Source organism: Sardina pilchardus, chromosome 23 (assembly GCF_963854185.1).
Source record: "Sardina pilchardus chromosome 23, fSarPil1.1, whole genome shotgun sequence".
NCBI lineage: Eukaryota > Metazoa > Chordata > Actinopteri > Clupeiformes > Clupeidae > Sardina > Sardina pilchardus.
Window position 1 is genome coordinate 1828578 of NC_085016.1, and position 18368 is coordinate 1846945.

The 18368-nt window shown below is 43.1% G+C and overlaps 1 protein-coding gene across 1 annotated transcript; it reads left to right on the top strand.

The window, feature by feature from the left end:
• The first annotated feature begins 4524 nt into the window (after positions 1-4524).
• mlpha (melanophilin a) lies at positions 4525-17799 on the top strand. Its single transcript, XM_062528535.1, has 14 exons — positions 4525-4634; positions 5448-5669; positions 6713-6825; positions 7884-7925; positions 8026-8090; positions 8302-8391; positions 9134-9242; positions 10605-10798; positions 11590-11670; positions 13110-13334; positions 15459-15650; positions 16899-17060; positions 17432-17506; positions 17767-17799. Exons 1-14 carry the CDS (start codon positions 4525-4527, stop codon positions 17797-17799), a joined length of 1713 nt encoding a protein of 570 aa, XP_062384519.1.
• The last annotated feature ends 569 nt before the right edge of the window (positions 17800-18368 follow it).

Consider the following 18368-nt stretch of genomic DNA (forward strand, 5'->3'; position numbering starts at 1 on the left):
AGGAGGAGGAAGAGGAGGAGGAAGAGGAGGAAGAGGAGGAGAAAGAGGAGGAGCAGGAGGTCATACAGGCCACTGCTATGTGCTATGTATCGATGAGGGGAGGTTCAGTCATCCAGTTCCACTGAGGAGGAAGTTTCTCTTTGCCTCTCTTACCTTACAGTATAAGTAAAGGATATTTACAGTGTACGGATGTAAACATAGTGTTATGTAATCTGTATGGATCATTGCTGAGCAGGAGCCTGCCCTGGATATAGGAGCGGTTTTCTACATATTGAAGCCTCATGTTATTTAAAGTCTCACGTTTTTACCTAACCTTAAATCAAGCCTCACGTTTCACTTGGTATGAAATTAGAGCTGTAACTTCTGACGGTCAGCACTTTAGGTGTGTCTGGTTAAGGGGTGGCTAGATTGTGAGTTAGGTGATTTCATCTCCATCTAAATTTAGTGCTGATCCACTTATACCAGCTGCGTATGATGCACGATGAATGAATCTGACTTTCTCTAGCTAAAGGGCCACTCTGCAGCACATTGCACAGATGTCTCAGCCTTCCCCATTGCTCCGGCATGACTGGCCATTATGGCGTAACAGAGTCTCTCTCTCATGGTGGACCCAGTGGCCTATGGTCATCCCTTAAGAGGAAACGACCAGAGGTCACATACATCTATCTAACGTCCTTTCACACACCTGCTAGCTACTGACAGCTCTAGCTCCACACACAGAGAATAATTAGAACAGACTTCTATTCTAGAACTTAGAACTCGGGGACATTGGGAAGCTGAGAAGTGTCCGAAGAAATGTGAGTCATTACTTGACAACAGTGGACAACAGGAACATACCGTGCCTTCAAACTGTAAATCTTTTCAAATTCATTAAACAAAACAAAACAAATCTTTGAAAAATGCATTACACAAACTGCAGAGGCATGAGTATCAAAAAGATATCAATACTTTTTATTTGATTTGGTGCAAGATGTAAAAATGGTGATATACTCTAATGTGTTACTACAACATGTAAATACAGAGATATACTGTATGTGTTGCTACAACATGTAAATACAGAGATATACTGTATGTGCTGCTACAACATGTAAATACAGAGATATACTGTATGTGTTGCGAAGGGTTACTGTAGTTAAGCCACCTGTGTGTTTATTTAGATATCTCCTGTAGCAGGGCCACACGTGTGTAAGCCTATACTCATAACTCATATACACTAGAGTTCAGGCACGAGAGCAGCATAGCTCAGAGCAGTGTGTGGCTGTCAGTCACTGCAGGTTTATATCTGTGTAGGCTACTACAGTATATTGCTGCCTCATAGCATACCATGGCTTTGTCTACAAAATACCACAGACAATTAACTTTTATGTGGCTAAAATATTTAAGAAATATGACAAATAGGATATACAGTGTGGGCACATGTATTTGATACCATGCTAAAGTTGATTAAAAAGAGGAATATAAAATCATCATTTGACAATTGATCTTAATGTCTTAATTAAAAAAAATGAGTAAAAATCAAACCAAATCAAATCAAACTAAGGACACCAATTTTCTTTGTGATTAAAGAATGTATCGTAAATAAATAAATGTTCTTCCTTAAATGCTAGGGGGCATAAGTATTTGACCCCTATGTTAAATTCCCATAGGAGCAGGAGGATTTTTTATATTATTTTTAAAGGCCAGCTATTTCATGGATCCAGGATATTATGCATCCTGATAAAGTTCCCTTGGCCTTTGGAATTAAAATATCCCCACATCATCACATACCCTTCACCATAGCTAGAGATTCGCATGGTGTTTTTCCAGTTGGCCTATTAGCCTGTTTGATGCTCATTGAGCTCAATGCAAATCAAACAGGCTAATAGGTCAACTGGACAAAACAACATGCCAATCTCTAGCTATAAAATATAATAGACTAAAAAAAAAAAAAAAAACACATGTAACTAACACATGTCTGTATAATGTGGTGGGACCTAAGGTCGACACCATCACAATGACATTGAAATGTAGTTAGTGGTATCTCTCTGAAGCTATGAATAGAGAGCTTTTCAAAGACATCCCTTTTATCCCTGGTCAAAGACAAATGCCTTTCAGTCTGATGTTATCCACACTGTGTGTTCATTAACCCTCTGTGTTTGGATCACATCTCACTAAATCTTAATTTAGGCAAGTAACCTAACCTTTGCTAACGTAACCTTTCACAGATCGGCAGATGTCAATGATGATGACCTACTATCAGTGCCTTGATTTTCCACACTCTGTAGAAATGTGTTTTGATGTACAAACAGTTGCAGTACATCAAAACACAGCTGTTTTTTACACTATAATTGGGGACAGTCAGAGCTGCTCAAATGATCAAATCATGATGTTATGATTAGTCTTCATGAACCAGTCATGTTTTGCATGTTCCAATAGTCATTACACGGAGCACTCTGCTGGCCTGATTGTATCACTTAAGATGAGTGTGTGTGGGGGTTAGGGGTACACTGTAACGGACAAGAGGGCAGGTCACCGAGACTGAGCCACAAAACATGCAATTACACAAACAGTCCTGTCTCTCTGTACACCACAACACTTCATTTTGTGCAACCGGCGTCCACATGACAATGAAGTATATTATATGTGGTGCTTGATGTTTTCCAGGGTGCAGTCCTGGTGTGGAGGTCTGCAAGTGCGGGGCTGGTGTTGCTAAATAAGAGCAGGACTTCCCCTGGCCAGCTCCCAGCCCCTCAGTATCTCCAGGCTAATTCTGGACAAGTGATTCAGTCGCCCTTACACCTTACCTTATTGCTCTGAAGGGCACTCTCTCCCTCTCTCCCCCTCTCTTTCTCTCTCTCTCTCTCTCTCCCACCACTGCTGGCGGCCAGCCTGCACAGAAACCAGGCCAGCTCTTGGTGTTAACAGCTTGGGTCTGTCAGACACAGCGCACCGCTGATTGCGAAGGTGCATGCAACTTCACTACACAAAGACAGACAAATACAAATATCTGTGCTATACTGTTTAAAATTCTTTCAAATGTGTCAGCTTGTGTCTTTGCTTTCAGTGACTCATGCCATGTGTTTCTTTGGATACAGTGGCATATTCTGCGGTGCAGACTGAAGGATATTTGAAGTGTAAAACTACCCCTCATTCATATTTAGACATTGCCTGCCTGTACATGGCGAATACAAAAAATAGCTTTCATTGCTCCTGTCACCTTGCCATAGTGGTGATGTAGCTTACAGTGAAGTACAGAAACAGGTTGAAGCTTTGACATTTTCCGCTGATATTATTTTTAGCAAGGCCACCAAACTCTTAATTTGTGTGTGGAAGGGGGCTTTGATTTTTCTTCTTGTTTGAGATGGACAGTTTTAGAAACTAGACCGCTCAGACTGGGTCACTAAATCACAGATCAAAGGAGTGGCCGGCAAAGCAGATTTAAAATACAAAACAATTTATACACACATAGCCTATGTTACACATATTACAGCATAAGTCACGGTTGATGACTGTAAAACTAGCTATTCAGCAAGCACAAATATGAAACTAACATTAAAATCTGCTGGCAAGTGTGGGCATTCTGCATTTAAAATATTTGACACATTTGTAGCCTATCAGTATCTTGATGTAGCGCGGCCTGCTCATGTAACGCTATACAAAGACACGTTTTAAAAACGTTTACGTTGTGGAGCCTACATGAGTGTAAAATGCAAACTTCAGATACTCTCACCATGCACTGATGAGAAGTGTCCCACTGGCTTGTCCTCGAGAATGAGGCATTTGTCCTGTATTGAGCTATTCCGTGGGGGCGGAGAAGGATCATTTCCCCATTTCCCTCCCTAGAATACCGGGCCATGTGATTAGCAGGACGATACTTCAGTGCATTCGGAGATCTGGTGCCTGACTTTCACGGAAATTCAACGGAAAGACTGAGCTGGACGGAGAACGGTAATGCTACTTTGACATTGCTTTTCATGTTATAGGAGGAAGTAAGTTACATAGAAACAGAATTAATTGATGACAAGATTAAGATGATGACAAGATTAAGTTTAGACTATACAGTGAAGACCGCCTGGAGGTTTTGTAGTCAAAATGTATGAGAACTGTTGATTGAATATTCACTGTTAAGAGACCACTTAGCCAGTAACATCTCAAAAAATGCATGGGTAGGCCTATGGAATTAAAAGATGAATATGTCTTTGCAGTTGGTAATAGCTTTACTTTAATCTAATAAAGATGGTGACTTTAAATAATGTCACCATCATTTTAAAATCACAACTCAGGCGTTTTTAATTTACATTTCAAAGTCTTGTCCTGTATAGATTACAATTATTGATTGCCACACATACTCAAATCTTAAGCCTTCATGTGGTTGTTTGTAGCCGGGTTGCATATTGCAGAGTGGATGAGTAATGTTACAACAATCATTTGCATCTTCTAAGATTATTCATCGTATCCTGGCTTTCTGATAGACTGCTTTGTAGATGGTGGATTTAGCAGTGTACAGTTTCAGCTCAGTGGACATACAGTAGCCTAGCTGCCACCATGGACAAGAAGCTGGACCTGACCCGTCTGACGGACGAGGAGGCCAAGCACGTCTGGGATGTGATCCAGCGAGACTTCAACCTGAGGAAGAAGGAGGAGGAGAGGCTGGGGTGAGGCCACTCAGTGAGACGCTCACTACACACATGCACGGATGAGTTTCACGCCATAACTTTATTTTGTATAATAACTGTCACACAAATACCCCAGACTAGCTGCCTGAGACAAAACATTTAAGCGCATTCCCTTGAGGGAGGCAACATGTCATTCAACCAGGAGAGAGAGAATGTAATGACTGACAGCAGGCAAGAGAGAGAGCCCTGGCCCTGGGCCGGTATATGTAGACCATGTGCTTTCCATAGAATATGTTTGAGGCCAGGAATGCTGGTGTGAAAGCCCCTGTTGTGAGTCAGATCGTGCTGATGATCATGATGGAGTCACAAGGCTGATGTGCACCAAGCTTCCCCCTGGGAAAACAGGACACCATGAGGGCTGCTCTCTCTCCCTCACAAAGACTCCTTTCATTTATCTCTGGAGGATATGTATTTTGCTTGGTTTTGTGTCGAGGGCTTTTAGTAATGGCTGCATTGTATCGCCCAGGGAATCTGGCGAGAGCACAGGTCACCAGCACTGTGGTGTTTACGTGCTGTTGCCATATCAACGCATCTGACCTGACCTCCGGGCTGGACATTTGTGCTAATTAGCATTTTTTAGCACGCCACATTTACTGAGAACATGAACCATATCCATGGCAAATGTCCTGAGGACATCAACAAGATTATCAGTGGAAATTACCTTGAAGGCGACATCTTATCAAGATTAGAAATGTGTTTTGACCAGCAGGCATCCTGAAGTAGGCCTACACTAACGATCATCTCTTTTCCTGAAAGTCTTTCTGTCTCACCGTCGGCCATCTTTGCTTGCAGGCAACTGAAGACCCAGCTGGAGAAGGAGGACAACAAGAGGGAGCTGCTGACCTCTCAGTCCAGCCTGACGGAGTCTCACTGCATCCACTGCCTGCAGCCCTTCAAGTTCCTGGTCAACAGCAAGCGCCAGTGTCTTGACTGCGGCCTCTACACCTGCAAGTCCTGCAGCCGCTACAGCAAGAAGGACCACGGATGGGTGTGCGACCCTTGTCGCATGGGCAGGTATGATCTTAAAGGAAGGTGTTGATGAAAAGCCCTTGTCACATGGGCAGGTATGATCTTAAAGGGAAGGTGTTGATGAAAAGCCCTTGTCACCTGGGCAGGTATGATCTTAAAGGAAGGTGTTGATGAAAAGCCCTTGTCGCATGGGCAGGTATGATCTTAAAGGAAGGTGTTGATGAAAAGCCCTTGTCGCATGGGCAGGTATGATCTTAAAGGAAGGTGTTGATGAAAAGCCCTTGTCGCATGGGCAGGTATGATCTTAAAGGAAGGTGTTGATGAAAAGCCCTTGTCGCATGGGCAGGTATGATCTTAAAGGAAGGTGTTGATGAAAAGCCCTTGTCGCATGGGCAGGTATGATCTTAAAGGGAAGGTGTTGATGAAAAGCTTTCTCAAAAAGCCTGTTATGTTCAAGTACGTATGTACAGTAATAGTACCAGAGGCCTAGATGTGGCCTAGGCCATTTCATATCACTGAAGTCTGACTATTTAACAACAAAGTAGAGTCTGTTTGTGGATGATGAAGAGAGTAGATTTCCAGTTGGGACCAAATAAGTGACATCAATTAGTGCAGGCCAGAATAGTATTCACACAACTGAATAGCATATAGGCTAGCCTTTAGGGGCAACTTCATTATGTCGAGATAAATTGCTTTTTAAAAACCAAATGATATTTTGAGCCTAATTACTGACTTAAAAAAGAGTGATGTCCTTTGAAGTGGCAAAGTTGCCCCCAAAGGCTATGTTAAATGCTATTAAGTTGTAAATGCATAATTCCAATCCTACTCAAAGTTGCTCTGATTGACGTCATTTTGGTCCCTAACAAAAGATTACACCCTTTGTCATCCACAAATAGACCTTGGGTTGTTATTAGACTGGAGTTTCCCTTTAGGCATTATTTTGCCATGTATTTATTTATCTGGTGCTTAACAAAATAGCTAGGTCTTGGCACACACGTGGGTAAGGTCTAGCTGTAATTGCCTGTTAATTGCTAGTTAATATGCTTGCTGTTGAGCCCCTGTTGTGTCTTATTGTGCTCTCCATGCAGGCTCCTGAAGATTGGAACACTGGGGTGGTACCATGACAACGTGCGCACCCGCTTCAAACGTTTTGGCAGCGCCAAGGTGATGAGGTCACTGTACAAGAGGCTGAATGGAGAACGTACGTCCTATTTAAAGAGCTCTGATAACCTCTGGGGGGCGTTCAGGCCATCACACGGGTCTGTATGTTCCCATGAGGTAATCCCAGTGCGTCAGCTGACTGAGCAGATGATGTGCTCTTTTGACCGTGGCACCAGTATGGGTAAACAACAAACCAGTCTGTTAGGTCACAAATCCCCTGCGGGGTTTTCATGGACTGCTCCCTCGTTTTTTATAACACTTTGGATGGTTTGTCAAATCGGTTTAGTCTGTTAGAGCAAACTCCTCAGTCCAACACATTGATAGAATTGAAAGAATTAATTTATGTAAGCATATGCTCAACTCAGGCATATTGGGATGGCATGGCATGACATTTACACTGTATTACAATAGTGGAATGCTCTAGCCTCTTTACTGTAAGTAAAATATATACACTAAAACACAAGGCAGTGGATAGAGTCAGTGTGGACATCATTAGATACATTTCAATGTTTTGTTTTGTAATGTTGCAATCTTATAAGATAGATAGATAGATAGATAGATGGATAATTGATCCCCAAGGGGAAATTCATGACCACTTACAGTATATAAAAAAACACTTTATAAGAGCTCAAAATGTCAGGAAAAAGGCAGAGACAGCTCCTTAGTTTGGCCAGTGCTATAACCTGCTCTGCTTGAGTGGCTGGAGAGACTGTATGGAATGTGAGCAGGAGGATTAGATTAAAGGAATATGCCAATTTATTAGGAATCTAGCTCATTTGTCGTCTGACCGAAGTTAGATGAGATGATACATATCTCTCCTCTGTGCTGGCAATGGCCCAGTCTAACATTGTCAGCCTAGCTTAGCGTAAACACTGGAAGCTTTTAGCTTTAGGCTAACTGGTCTAACCCACTTCCAGTGAACTATGTTAAGCTAAGCTAACTGGGTTATTGCACCCATAGAGAAGAGAAGGGTCTGTATCCTCTTATCTAATTCCGGATTGACTGGTGGATAGACCTCGAATGAGCAAAATTCCCAAAAAGTTGGCGTATTCCTTTAAAAAGAGACTTGTTATTTCCGACATCTCTCTTCTCTCCCAGGGCCCCGAGAGGACGACACCATCAGCATGCCTGAAGTCCGCAGTGAGTCCAGAAACTTCCAGAAAATGATCCACCAAAGAGAAGGTCAGAGAACCTGATGCAGTCTGACATCCATTTTGTTTTTTTGTTCTGTTTTTCCCAGGTGCTTATAACGGTCACCATGAAGAGGACTTCATAGACCCGACTGAAGCTCAGCGATGCAGAATGGTATCTTGCTAATCTCTACACAGAATTTACAAAGGATTCATAAATAACATGGAACCATTTTTCTGAAAGCAAATGACAGAGTTAAAATAGTTTTGAATAATAATAATAAAAAAAAATGAGTTAAAATCTCCAATTTTATGGCAAACTCATGAAGGGTGTACAGATTCAGTTGAGCATTACTGAACACCTCTTCTTCTTCTGTTGTTCTTAGCTGAGGAAAAACAAGCGCCTTCTGTCTGTCCACCCGATGGACTTTGATGTGGAGGAGTACATGGTCAACTCTCGCCGGCAGTCTGTGCAGGTATCCAAGAGGAGCTACGAGGGTCACTCTCCCTATAGGGGGAAATCATACTCATCTTGTCCATTCAAAATGAGAGGGAATGAGATTGAATGCCTCTAGTCTAGTCTGACTCTGTCAGTGAAGAGATGAACAGGAAGCAGGTGTGAGAGATATGGGGTTGGGAACAGGAAGTGACCCGGACTAGATGTGGACCAGGATGTGGTATAGGGTATACTGTAGGCACTGTAGCCAGTTACAGGAAGTGGTATACTGTAGGCACTGTAGCCAGTTACAGGAAGTGGTATACTGTAGCCAGTTACAGGAAGTGGTATACTGTAGGCACTGTAGCCAGTTACAGGAAGTGGTATACTGTGGGCACTGTAGCCAGTTACAGGAAGTGGTATACTGTGGGCACTGTAGCCAGTTACAGGAAGTGGTATACATTCTGCAGCTCATTTCTTGCAAGAATGACCACTCAATGGAAAAGCACTCTGACTGATTGTGATAATGAAGTCTGTGTGGGTTTACATATTGGAGTCACTTGACTTGAAAAATACCTCATGTTTTTTTTTGTATGGGTGTTCATGAGCTTGAAGCACACATCCTCTAGGAAAAGAGGGTTCCCGGTACACTTATACACGTGTCCACTCTCACCGTTGTGTTCCTGCTTGTGCTGTGTGTGTGTGTGTGTGTGTGTGTGTGTGTGTGTGTGTGTGTGTGTGTGTGTGTGTGTGTGTGTGTGTGTGTGTGTGTGTGTGTGTAGTACATTCATGAGGAGAGAGGCTCTCGCAACGACCTGGACTACAGTGCAGACATGTACCACCAACAACGCATGAACCGCAGGAAGAGCCTGGACAGATACACACGACCCGGTGAGTGTGTGTGTGTGTGTGTGTGTGTGAATTTGCTTTCAGTCTTTTTAGGGTCAGCGAGGGGTGGGGTGTTATGCCTTTAGCTGAGTAGGACAGTGGAGAGAGTGATGGGATGCCAGTAGGGCAGAGATGGGGTGGCATCGAGAAATGCCGCGGTTTCGTCTTGGACACTGTGGGCACTGAGACCCAAATGTAGAATAGGCATTGTCGCCAGTTAGCCTGGCTAGCGCCTACCATTTCTGAAATTAGATGTGGTCTGGCAACCAGACGGTCATTTGCTCGTAAATTTGAAAAAATGCCCAGATCCGTTCATTGGGCGCCACGGATGTCTATCAAATGCGGCTGTGCAAGGCTCATCATCGTCTTGCTTTCCCCCCTGTTCTGTGATTGGTCCCCTATGTCAGGCAAACATTAGGGTGGTAGTTTCCAGACTGCCTTAGCAGCGTGAATGAAATCATTGAGCAAGGCAGCATGGGAACACCCAGGCTAGTCGCCAGTTACACAACTGTGCCCACCGTGAGTGTGGATGATACGGTCATTTACACACACACTTACCTTTGCTTTTCTCTGGTGTTCCATCTGGATAAACGCTTCTGTCATGCCCACAGATGATCCCCTCTGCAGCTATGGCAACAGTGTGTCTTGACCTCCAGAGATTAGATGGTGATGGTGGTTGTGATGGTAGTTGTGACGGTAATGGTGGTTGTGATGGTGATGGTGATGGTAGTTGTGGCGGTGATGGTGGTTGTGATGGTGATGGTGATGGTGGTGATGATGGTGATTGTGATGGTAATGATGGTTGTGATGGTGGTTGTGATGGTGATGGTGATCCTGATGGTGGTTGTGACGGTGATGGTGGTTGTGATGGTGATGGTGGTTGTGATGGTGATGGTGATCTTGATGGTGGTTCTGATGGTGATGGTGATGGTGGTGATGATGGTGATTGTGATGGTAATGATGGTTGTGATGGTGGTTGTGATGGTGATGGTGATCCTGATGGTGGTTGTGACGGTGATGGTGGTTGTGATGGTGATGGTGGTTGTGATGGTGATGGTGATCTTGATGGTGGTTGTGATGGTGATGGTGATGGTGATGGTGGTTGTGATGGTGATGGTGATTGTGATGGTAATGGTGGTTGTGATGGTGATGGTGATGGTGGTTGTGATGGTGATGGTGATCTTGATGGTGGTTGTGATGGTGATGGTGGTTGTGATGGTGATGGTGATCCTGATGGTGGTTGTGATGGTAATGGTGGTTGTGATGGTGATGGTGGTTGTGATGGTGATGGTGATCCTGATGGTGGTTGTGATGGTGATGGTGGTTGTGATGGTGATGAATGTTGTGATGGTGGTTGTTCCCCAGACGATGGCTATGCGGAGCACAGGATGGTGCGTGCGCGCTCCCTGTCCAAGATCAGCGGGCCGGTGCCCCAGCGGCAGGTGTACCTGGACACGTCGGAGGAGGAGGACGCCTTCCGCTACCCCGTCTACCAGCTGCCCCCCCGCCGCCGCAGCAGCAGAGCCTCCTCTCAGGAGAACATCAACCAGCCCCCACCGGTGCGTGTGTGTGTGTGTGTGTGTGTGTGCTCTCTCTCTCTCTCTGTGTGTGTGTGTGTGTGTGTACTCTCTGTGTGTGCTCTCTGTGTGTGTGTGTGTCTGTGTGTGTATGTGCGTGTGTGTACTCTCTGTGTGTGTTCTCCGTGTGTGTGTGTCTGTGTGTGTACTCTCTGTGTGTGCTCTCTCTCTGTGTGTGTGTGTGTGTGTGTGTGTGTGTGTGTGTGTGCTTGTTTGTTTATGGAAGAATTGAAATCACTGCTGCCTGCAGGCTGGTGGTATGTCTGTGTCCGTGTAGCCTCACGGCTGCTTGGACAGTAAACAGCAGCTTTCTCCGTCAGTATCAGATGATGTGAGCCCCCTCATGAGCAGCTAGTAATGGACGTCACACTTCACCTTAGTCCAGTCTGGCAGCTGGTTACTGAACAGTGGCATGCTGCTCCTCAAGCTTTTTATTATTATTATTTTGATCAGTTAGACAGGATCATTATTATATTATTATTACAGTATTATTATTAGAGGATTACTCCTGTGTACTTTTGTATCGCCTATATTTTGTTGTTTGATTTTTATATAAAGTTCCAAGTGTATGTGTGTGTGTGTGTGTGTCTGTGTGTGTGAGTGTGTGATTGGTGTGTCTCTCTCTCTGTGTGTGTGTGTGTGTGTGTGTGTGTGTGTGTTTATGTGTGAGCATGTTTATGCATGTCTATGCTGTGTTCCTGTTCATATAGCTTCTTTCCTATGAATGCTAAGTCTCTTGTTCGTCTCTCCTCTCTCCTCCTCTCGTGGCCCAGATTAACGAGCTGAGCAAGCGCATGTCTGCTATCGAGAGCCTCCTGAATCGACTGGAGGAGAAGATCCCTTCACCCCCTGAGGTAAGTGTGACACGCCTCTCAGTACGGAATATAGTATTCTTGTTCCTATACTCCCATTGCTTTTAGACAAAGGTACACAAATTCTTTCATCCCCTTTTCTATTCAAGTACTGAATGCACACAACAGGAAAAGATATACCCCCCCTCCCCCTTCGCCAACATTTTTAATGTATACAACTCTCATGCCCCTCCCCACTACCACTGAGCACCCTCCCATTCAGTTTGTGTGCGCTGGTGACTGTGTGCGCGAACTGTGATTGACAGTCAGATCTGCCAGTGATCATACAGCCCTGCGCTTATTGGACCAGAAGAACCGGGAGCGGCAGTGGATTTTTGCAAAACAAATAGCAGGCTCCAGGTGGAGGTAGAAGTGCGAGGATTTCTCTAAAACCGGCTGATTTATGTAGTTCTGTCGGAGCATACTGTCGGTTTCAGTGAATATGATCAAAAACATCTTGCCAACTGCAGCTTTGAAGAAACACAATGAAAGAGTTGATATCTAGGCTACAGTATGCCCCTTGGCGTCAATATTCAACTCAGTTTAGACCAGCTCTCAATATTAACTTTCGAAGTGGTTAAAAATGGTTGCCATCTTGCCACTTGTAACAATTTGATAGCCAAGGACAACCGGTCAACCATTAATGTCGATCCTTGATTTAGATGTACATAGTTAATCAAAAGCTGACAGCGTCAAATGTTGTATCAAATGTTCTGGGTGTGCTTTGGCAATATCAGAGACTTCCTTCTCTGTATAATCAGTAGAGCATCAGAATGAGTTTTCTGAAGGCGATATTTTAAGGTGAAAGAACTGCATTGTATTGCTTTAAAGGTTAGTCGTTATACTGCAACACCACATTTGTCTCTGAAGTGGCTTTACTTCAGCGCTGCGCCTCTTAAGTAAGTGAAGTAAGTGTGGAGCGAACGGCCGTATGATTATGTCAGATGGACCAAGTATCCCTATAAATAATCTTTATCCTGCGACCTCAAATGACTTGTTATTTACGACAGTACTCAACAGTCTGGCTACGGAATTAAAGAGCATAGGGTTGTGGACCAGGACTAAAAATAGAGTTATACATCTTTTAAACGCAAGTTTATCTGAGGCTCCAGAAAGACAAGCAATTACTGGTATTGAGATATGTTCATAATGTTCTTATATTCATATGTTTGATGTTTCGTGTGTGTGTGTTTGTGTGTGTGTGTGTGTGTGTGTGTGTGTGTGTGTATTACCCCTGGATAGGTTAAAGTAACTAAGTAACAAAGTAAATTAACCTAATAATTATTGTAATTTGCAGTAAAATGATGAATTATTGAACTTTAAATAATTCTTCGCGTGTATGGAACAGGCCAAGTCACCTGATATGAAGGGCATCCTGATTGCACTTTGACCTCTGACCCTGAGCCTTAATTTGACCCCTGCGTTTGTCTCTGTGGCTCCAGCCTCCGCGCGGCTCGTCGGGGAACCAGCACGTGGAGGCGGAGAAGCTGAGGAGGAAGCTGGACGAGCTGATGAGCGACCGGGCGCTCTCGTCCGACGAGGAAGACTCCGGCAAGAGAAGCACCCAGCCGAGAGGCGCTGGGATGAAGGGTGCTCCGCTGGTGCCCCCGACCTCAGAGCTGGCCGAGTCCAGCTCCTCCAGTGACGAGCCTACAGAGGCTCAGAAGGCAAGATCTAGTATTTACTTTGCCCACAAGCTCGGCTAAATCTAGCCACCAACACTGCTAAAGCTAGTATCTATGTTGGCCATGAGATCGGCTAAATCTAGTAGCCAGCAACACTGCTGAAGCTAGTATCTATGTTGGCCATAAGATCGGCTAAATCTAGTAGCCAGCAACACTGCTGAAGCTAGTATCTATGTTGGCCATAAGATCGGCTAAATCTAGTAGCCACCAACACTGCTAAAGCTAGTATCTATGTTGGCCATAAGATCGGCTAAATCTAGCCACCAACACTGCTAAAGCTAGTATCTATGTTGTTCGTAAACACTGCTCAATCTAGTTACGTTTTCTTCTAAGGCAGCTTCGCATTACATATATCTCACATGCTATGCTTAACATAACCCGACTGTTAAAGCTAATTATGCTTTTATTAATATATCCTGACCTGTTTATTGTGATTACCTTGTAGACTGTGCAGTGCAGCTTTAGACCTATTATGCCCCATTACTGTTCTGTTAGAATGCTGGAATGATCAGAAGCTGGAGACACTGCTTGTGAATGTCAATGTGTTTGTGAGCTTGGCAATAGACCAGCGGCTGCTGGAGACTATACTGAGTGGAGCGTTTGGGAGCATAATGCATCTTGTTTGGTTAAAGACATAAACATGACAAAGAACCTTGTGACCTGAAACTCTGTATGAATCCAGACGCAAACATTGCAACATTCTGAAGGTTTGAACCTTCTGGCTCTGTACTGTAACAAATAAATATATTTTCCACACAAAGCATAGATTCTAAGTTGCTTTTTTTTATAAAAACATGACAGAGCTACAGGGTCAAGTTTAGTGTAGTGTACAGTAGGCCTAGAATTGTAACTGATCAACAACGATCTGATCCGTTGTGGTGACCTATATGGTAAACTGTATGTTGTACACTTGCATGGAGTCACAATCAGAATCAGAGTTCCTGTATGGTCATTTCCAGAGCATAACTAAATTGCATTCACACAACAGAACACAATAGTAGCAGTAGTAGCCACACTCTGTGGATATCACCTCAGTCCTACATAGTCTTCATGACATTATAAGGCCTCTTCAACCAATTCAATACCACTCTTGTAGGCTAGATTGTTCAGAGAGAGAAGTTAAGAGAGAGAAGAGAATTAACCACACTTGAATCAACCGATCTAGTCTTATCTTATCTGAAAAATAAAGTCCTAGCTAGCCTATGACCAGGTTGCTTTGCTATCTTGCTATGCTATGCTATTTACTATATGAGTTTGTTATGTTGCTTGTATGTTGCTCGTATGCACTTCCACAGAAGGGGAATAAGAATGTAAGATGTGAGAATATTGGTGGGAGATAAAGAAAGATGTCACATGGACAGTAATCTTAACAAATTGCCTTGTGGTCTGCACAGACATGAGACTCAGAGAGGCAACGTGACTGATGCAAGTTATCTTAAGAGGTCTCAATGAGTATTAAGATTCTTTATACTCATTGAGACCTCTGGTATATCTTATGGTCTGAAAATTACAGAAGGAGTCAAAACCACTCAAAACTCAAAACCTGGCCAAGGTATTGTAGCAAATCACCAAGATGAATGAGTGTCCTGTCAGAATGGCTATTGCTAACACCTGCTGCTTGGAATGACCCTATATGAATGACCACTATGAAGCTGCGCTGTGCAGCTGGGCAGGACCATTTCATGTGAAATGGTGTCTCTATCCATTTTGTATTCAGAGCGCTGTCCAAAGGTTTCAAATACAGAACCTGAGCCAGACCCAGGCTTGTCTCATTTGGAGGGCTTAGATAAAGCAAGGCCAATATAGGTCCTTTCAGTCTGTCCCTAGAGGGTTCCAGCTTTAAACGTTCCAAATCAGTGCTGATAAGTAATGAAAATGTATTGGACTTTAGCGTAATGCTCTATACAATGTCAACTTTAAAACTGTTTATGTGTCTATATCTGTTTATCCAGGAGTTACCACTAGCTCAGTGTTATTTTCTGTACCAATGCAAACGGCTTGGGAACGCACATGTGTCTGAGCAGTTTACAGGGTCTTTGTGTGTTCTAGAAGGCCCTAATGTGTGTTCTAGAAGGTCCTAATGTGTTCCCTTTACATGGCTTACAGAGATCGTCTGCCGCCGCCCTTTGTGACATCACCACTCAGGTTCTAAGAACCATTAACGCGACAGAAAGCGCAATGGCCGAGTTGAACCCCTCACTGGCCACAAGCCTCACTGGCCCCTCACAAGACAGAGCTCAGTTAGCGGGGGCGGATGTCAGGCAAGCAGATGAGACTTACAGAGAACTTGAGGAGAATGTAAGCGCCACCTGCACTCGCCCAGATTCCACCACATTAAAGTGTGTAATGCCAAGAATAGGTGCAGAAAGGGGACTGTCTGTTATAATTCTGTTCAGCATTTTGCTACATTTTGCTTGTCCGCATATATTTTTGCAGACAACTCGACTTGTTAGACGAGCACTAGAACTTGTTATATTAAAGATAAGTAATGAATCGAAACAGTGGAGACAGTATTTTTCACTGAAAATAAATATGGATCGGAATTGAAAAGTAAAGAGAATCATGAGGGTGTCACCGAATCAGGTCAATTGACTTGTTTAAATGAAAACTGTAAAAAGAAATGCTTAATGCATTTTGGATGGAAACGTAAAAGAGTTATGCAGCATTAACCAGACCTAACACTTTCTCACATTTGCAAGTTATTGGGGAAGATTTATTTAGCAGGCCTTCAGAATAAGTTCCGCTCACTCACAAACCAAAGAAATGCATCCAGAGTATTTTGGAAACAGGATGGCCATGTAAAAACTCCTTACAAACATTGAAATAACGCCTCTCGTGTTCAGATCATATGGAACATTCTGGGAGTTTATATTATTTCCATGATATGGGCCAGTAATGATGTAATCAGATTCTTTTCTCTGCACATTTCACACAGACAACTGTGTAGTATCAACTGAAATAAGATGCAACATTTGGGGACAAAAACTGAGAATATGTCTTCCAGTTGGAAGAGATTATGGTAGTACATTCGTTCAATGTATTAATTGCAAACCAACCGCAACATTAGATTAAATTCAATTTCAATTTTATTTGTACGGGACAATGTGCAATTAATGCATAAATGTGAACATTTGTGAGCATTGCACCAGAGTTAGCCTTAGGCTAGTTTACATCTGCAGTCCCACAGAAAGCACAGATACAAATTTGGACAAAAGCGTCTGCTGAGTATCATAACTGTAACTGCATCATAACTGTAACAAATACAACATTTTAAAGTTGTATTATTTCACATGTATTATTATTCATTATAAAAGGCTCCGAATGTGGTTTTATGGAGCAGAATTAGTCAATGAATATCAGGTTCCTGTAAAGAATTCCATCACCGGTTGGTTTATCGAGAACAACCGTCTTTGCCAAAAGTAGTCTGGATGCATTTGACTGATTCTGTAAGTGCGGGAACTCAATCTTACAATCTTACATCATTTTTTCAATTTCCATGTTTGATGGCTGCTGCCTGTCATGTCTGAACGGGCTGCTCTCTCGTAGGTGTACCTGGCAGCAGGGAAGTCCTTCGACATGGAGAAGACACTGGAGGACCTGGAGCACAACACCAGGAACCAGTACGGCTGCATGACGGACTCGGAGCTGTCCGAGCTGGAGGACCAGGTGGCCAAGGCGGCCGCCAAGGTCCAGTCCACGGAGAGCGAGGTGATGAGCCCGAGAGCAGTTTAGGACATGAACCTGCGTATGGTTTTTCTTAATATGATAACTGTTTTCATTGTTGATATTGTTGTCATTGTTGCTATTACTGTGTACTTACTTAATGTAGGTTTTTCAACTTAATTGGAAACTATTATTTTTAACTAATGTAATGTAATGTAATGTAAGTCGCTTTGGACCAAAGCCTGTGCCAAATACTTATGGTACTTAGGCAGACATACCTGATCTCTGTGCCAGCCTGGACTATCTGTGAGTTCTACAACACATGGAAAATAGACAAACATGTGTGTGTGTGTTGTTTTCTTGGCTCCACTACCTCTCCTCCTTCTCTCCTCTATGATCTGTCTCTTCTCTCCCAGGTGTCGGACATCGAGAATAGGATCGCGTCCCTCGACACTACGGGACTTACCACAGAGAGGTTAAAGGTCAAAAAGGTGAGTGTTTCTTTCTTGGTTCAGCGTTTGCCATATACAGTGTAATACTGTTTTTAGCACTGTAAATAAAAACACCTTTTTTCTTACTTCTTCTTTCTAACACATTCACAGACATTGACAACGTCACAAAGACGAAAGATTTCTCAAGATGGTGCAACAAGTAAGATATAGAAGATGTGCAGTAGATCCTAATCTATCCAAATCCACTGCATGTTATATGACAAGGTGTAAACAAACCTCTTTATCTGCATCCTTTTCAGGACACCCCTAAACCTAAACCGACCCCAACATAGAAATAACGTTCATAGAGTAATGCCTTTCTGCCTTCTCTCTTCAGCTTTTTGGCCTTTTTGAGACGTCTAAAACCTGTCTTTGTTTCTCACCTATTAGAACCCAGTAATGGCTCAGGATTTCTCAGGAAAAGGTCAATTAACTTTTGAGGGGAAGATTTCCTCCTCACGGGTTCTGACTGCAGCCATTACACACACAGCTCAATGAGACTGATGTCATAGATGTTAAAAGTGGCTCGAGTGACTTCAGAACGCAAATATTATTGCCATAATGCCGTCTCCAATGTATATATTTAATGTTGTGATGCATTAAAGCAGAGCTGTAGATCATAAAGAATCATAGGGATGTGGGAGGCATTGTCACAAAGATTAATACATCAAACTACTATTATGCAATTTTTTAAGAAATTAATCAATCAAATGAATAAACCAAACTACTCATTACACATTACACATATTCCGCATAATAATCAGTATTGTAACTGCAGTTACTGCAATATCCACTTTTGACATCTGTGATATCATAATTGTGTCTTGGATATGTAGTTACCTTATATAGGCTATCAGGGAGT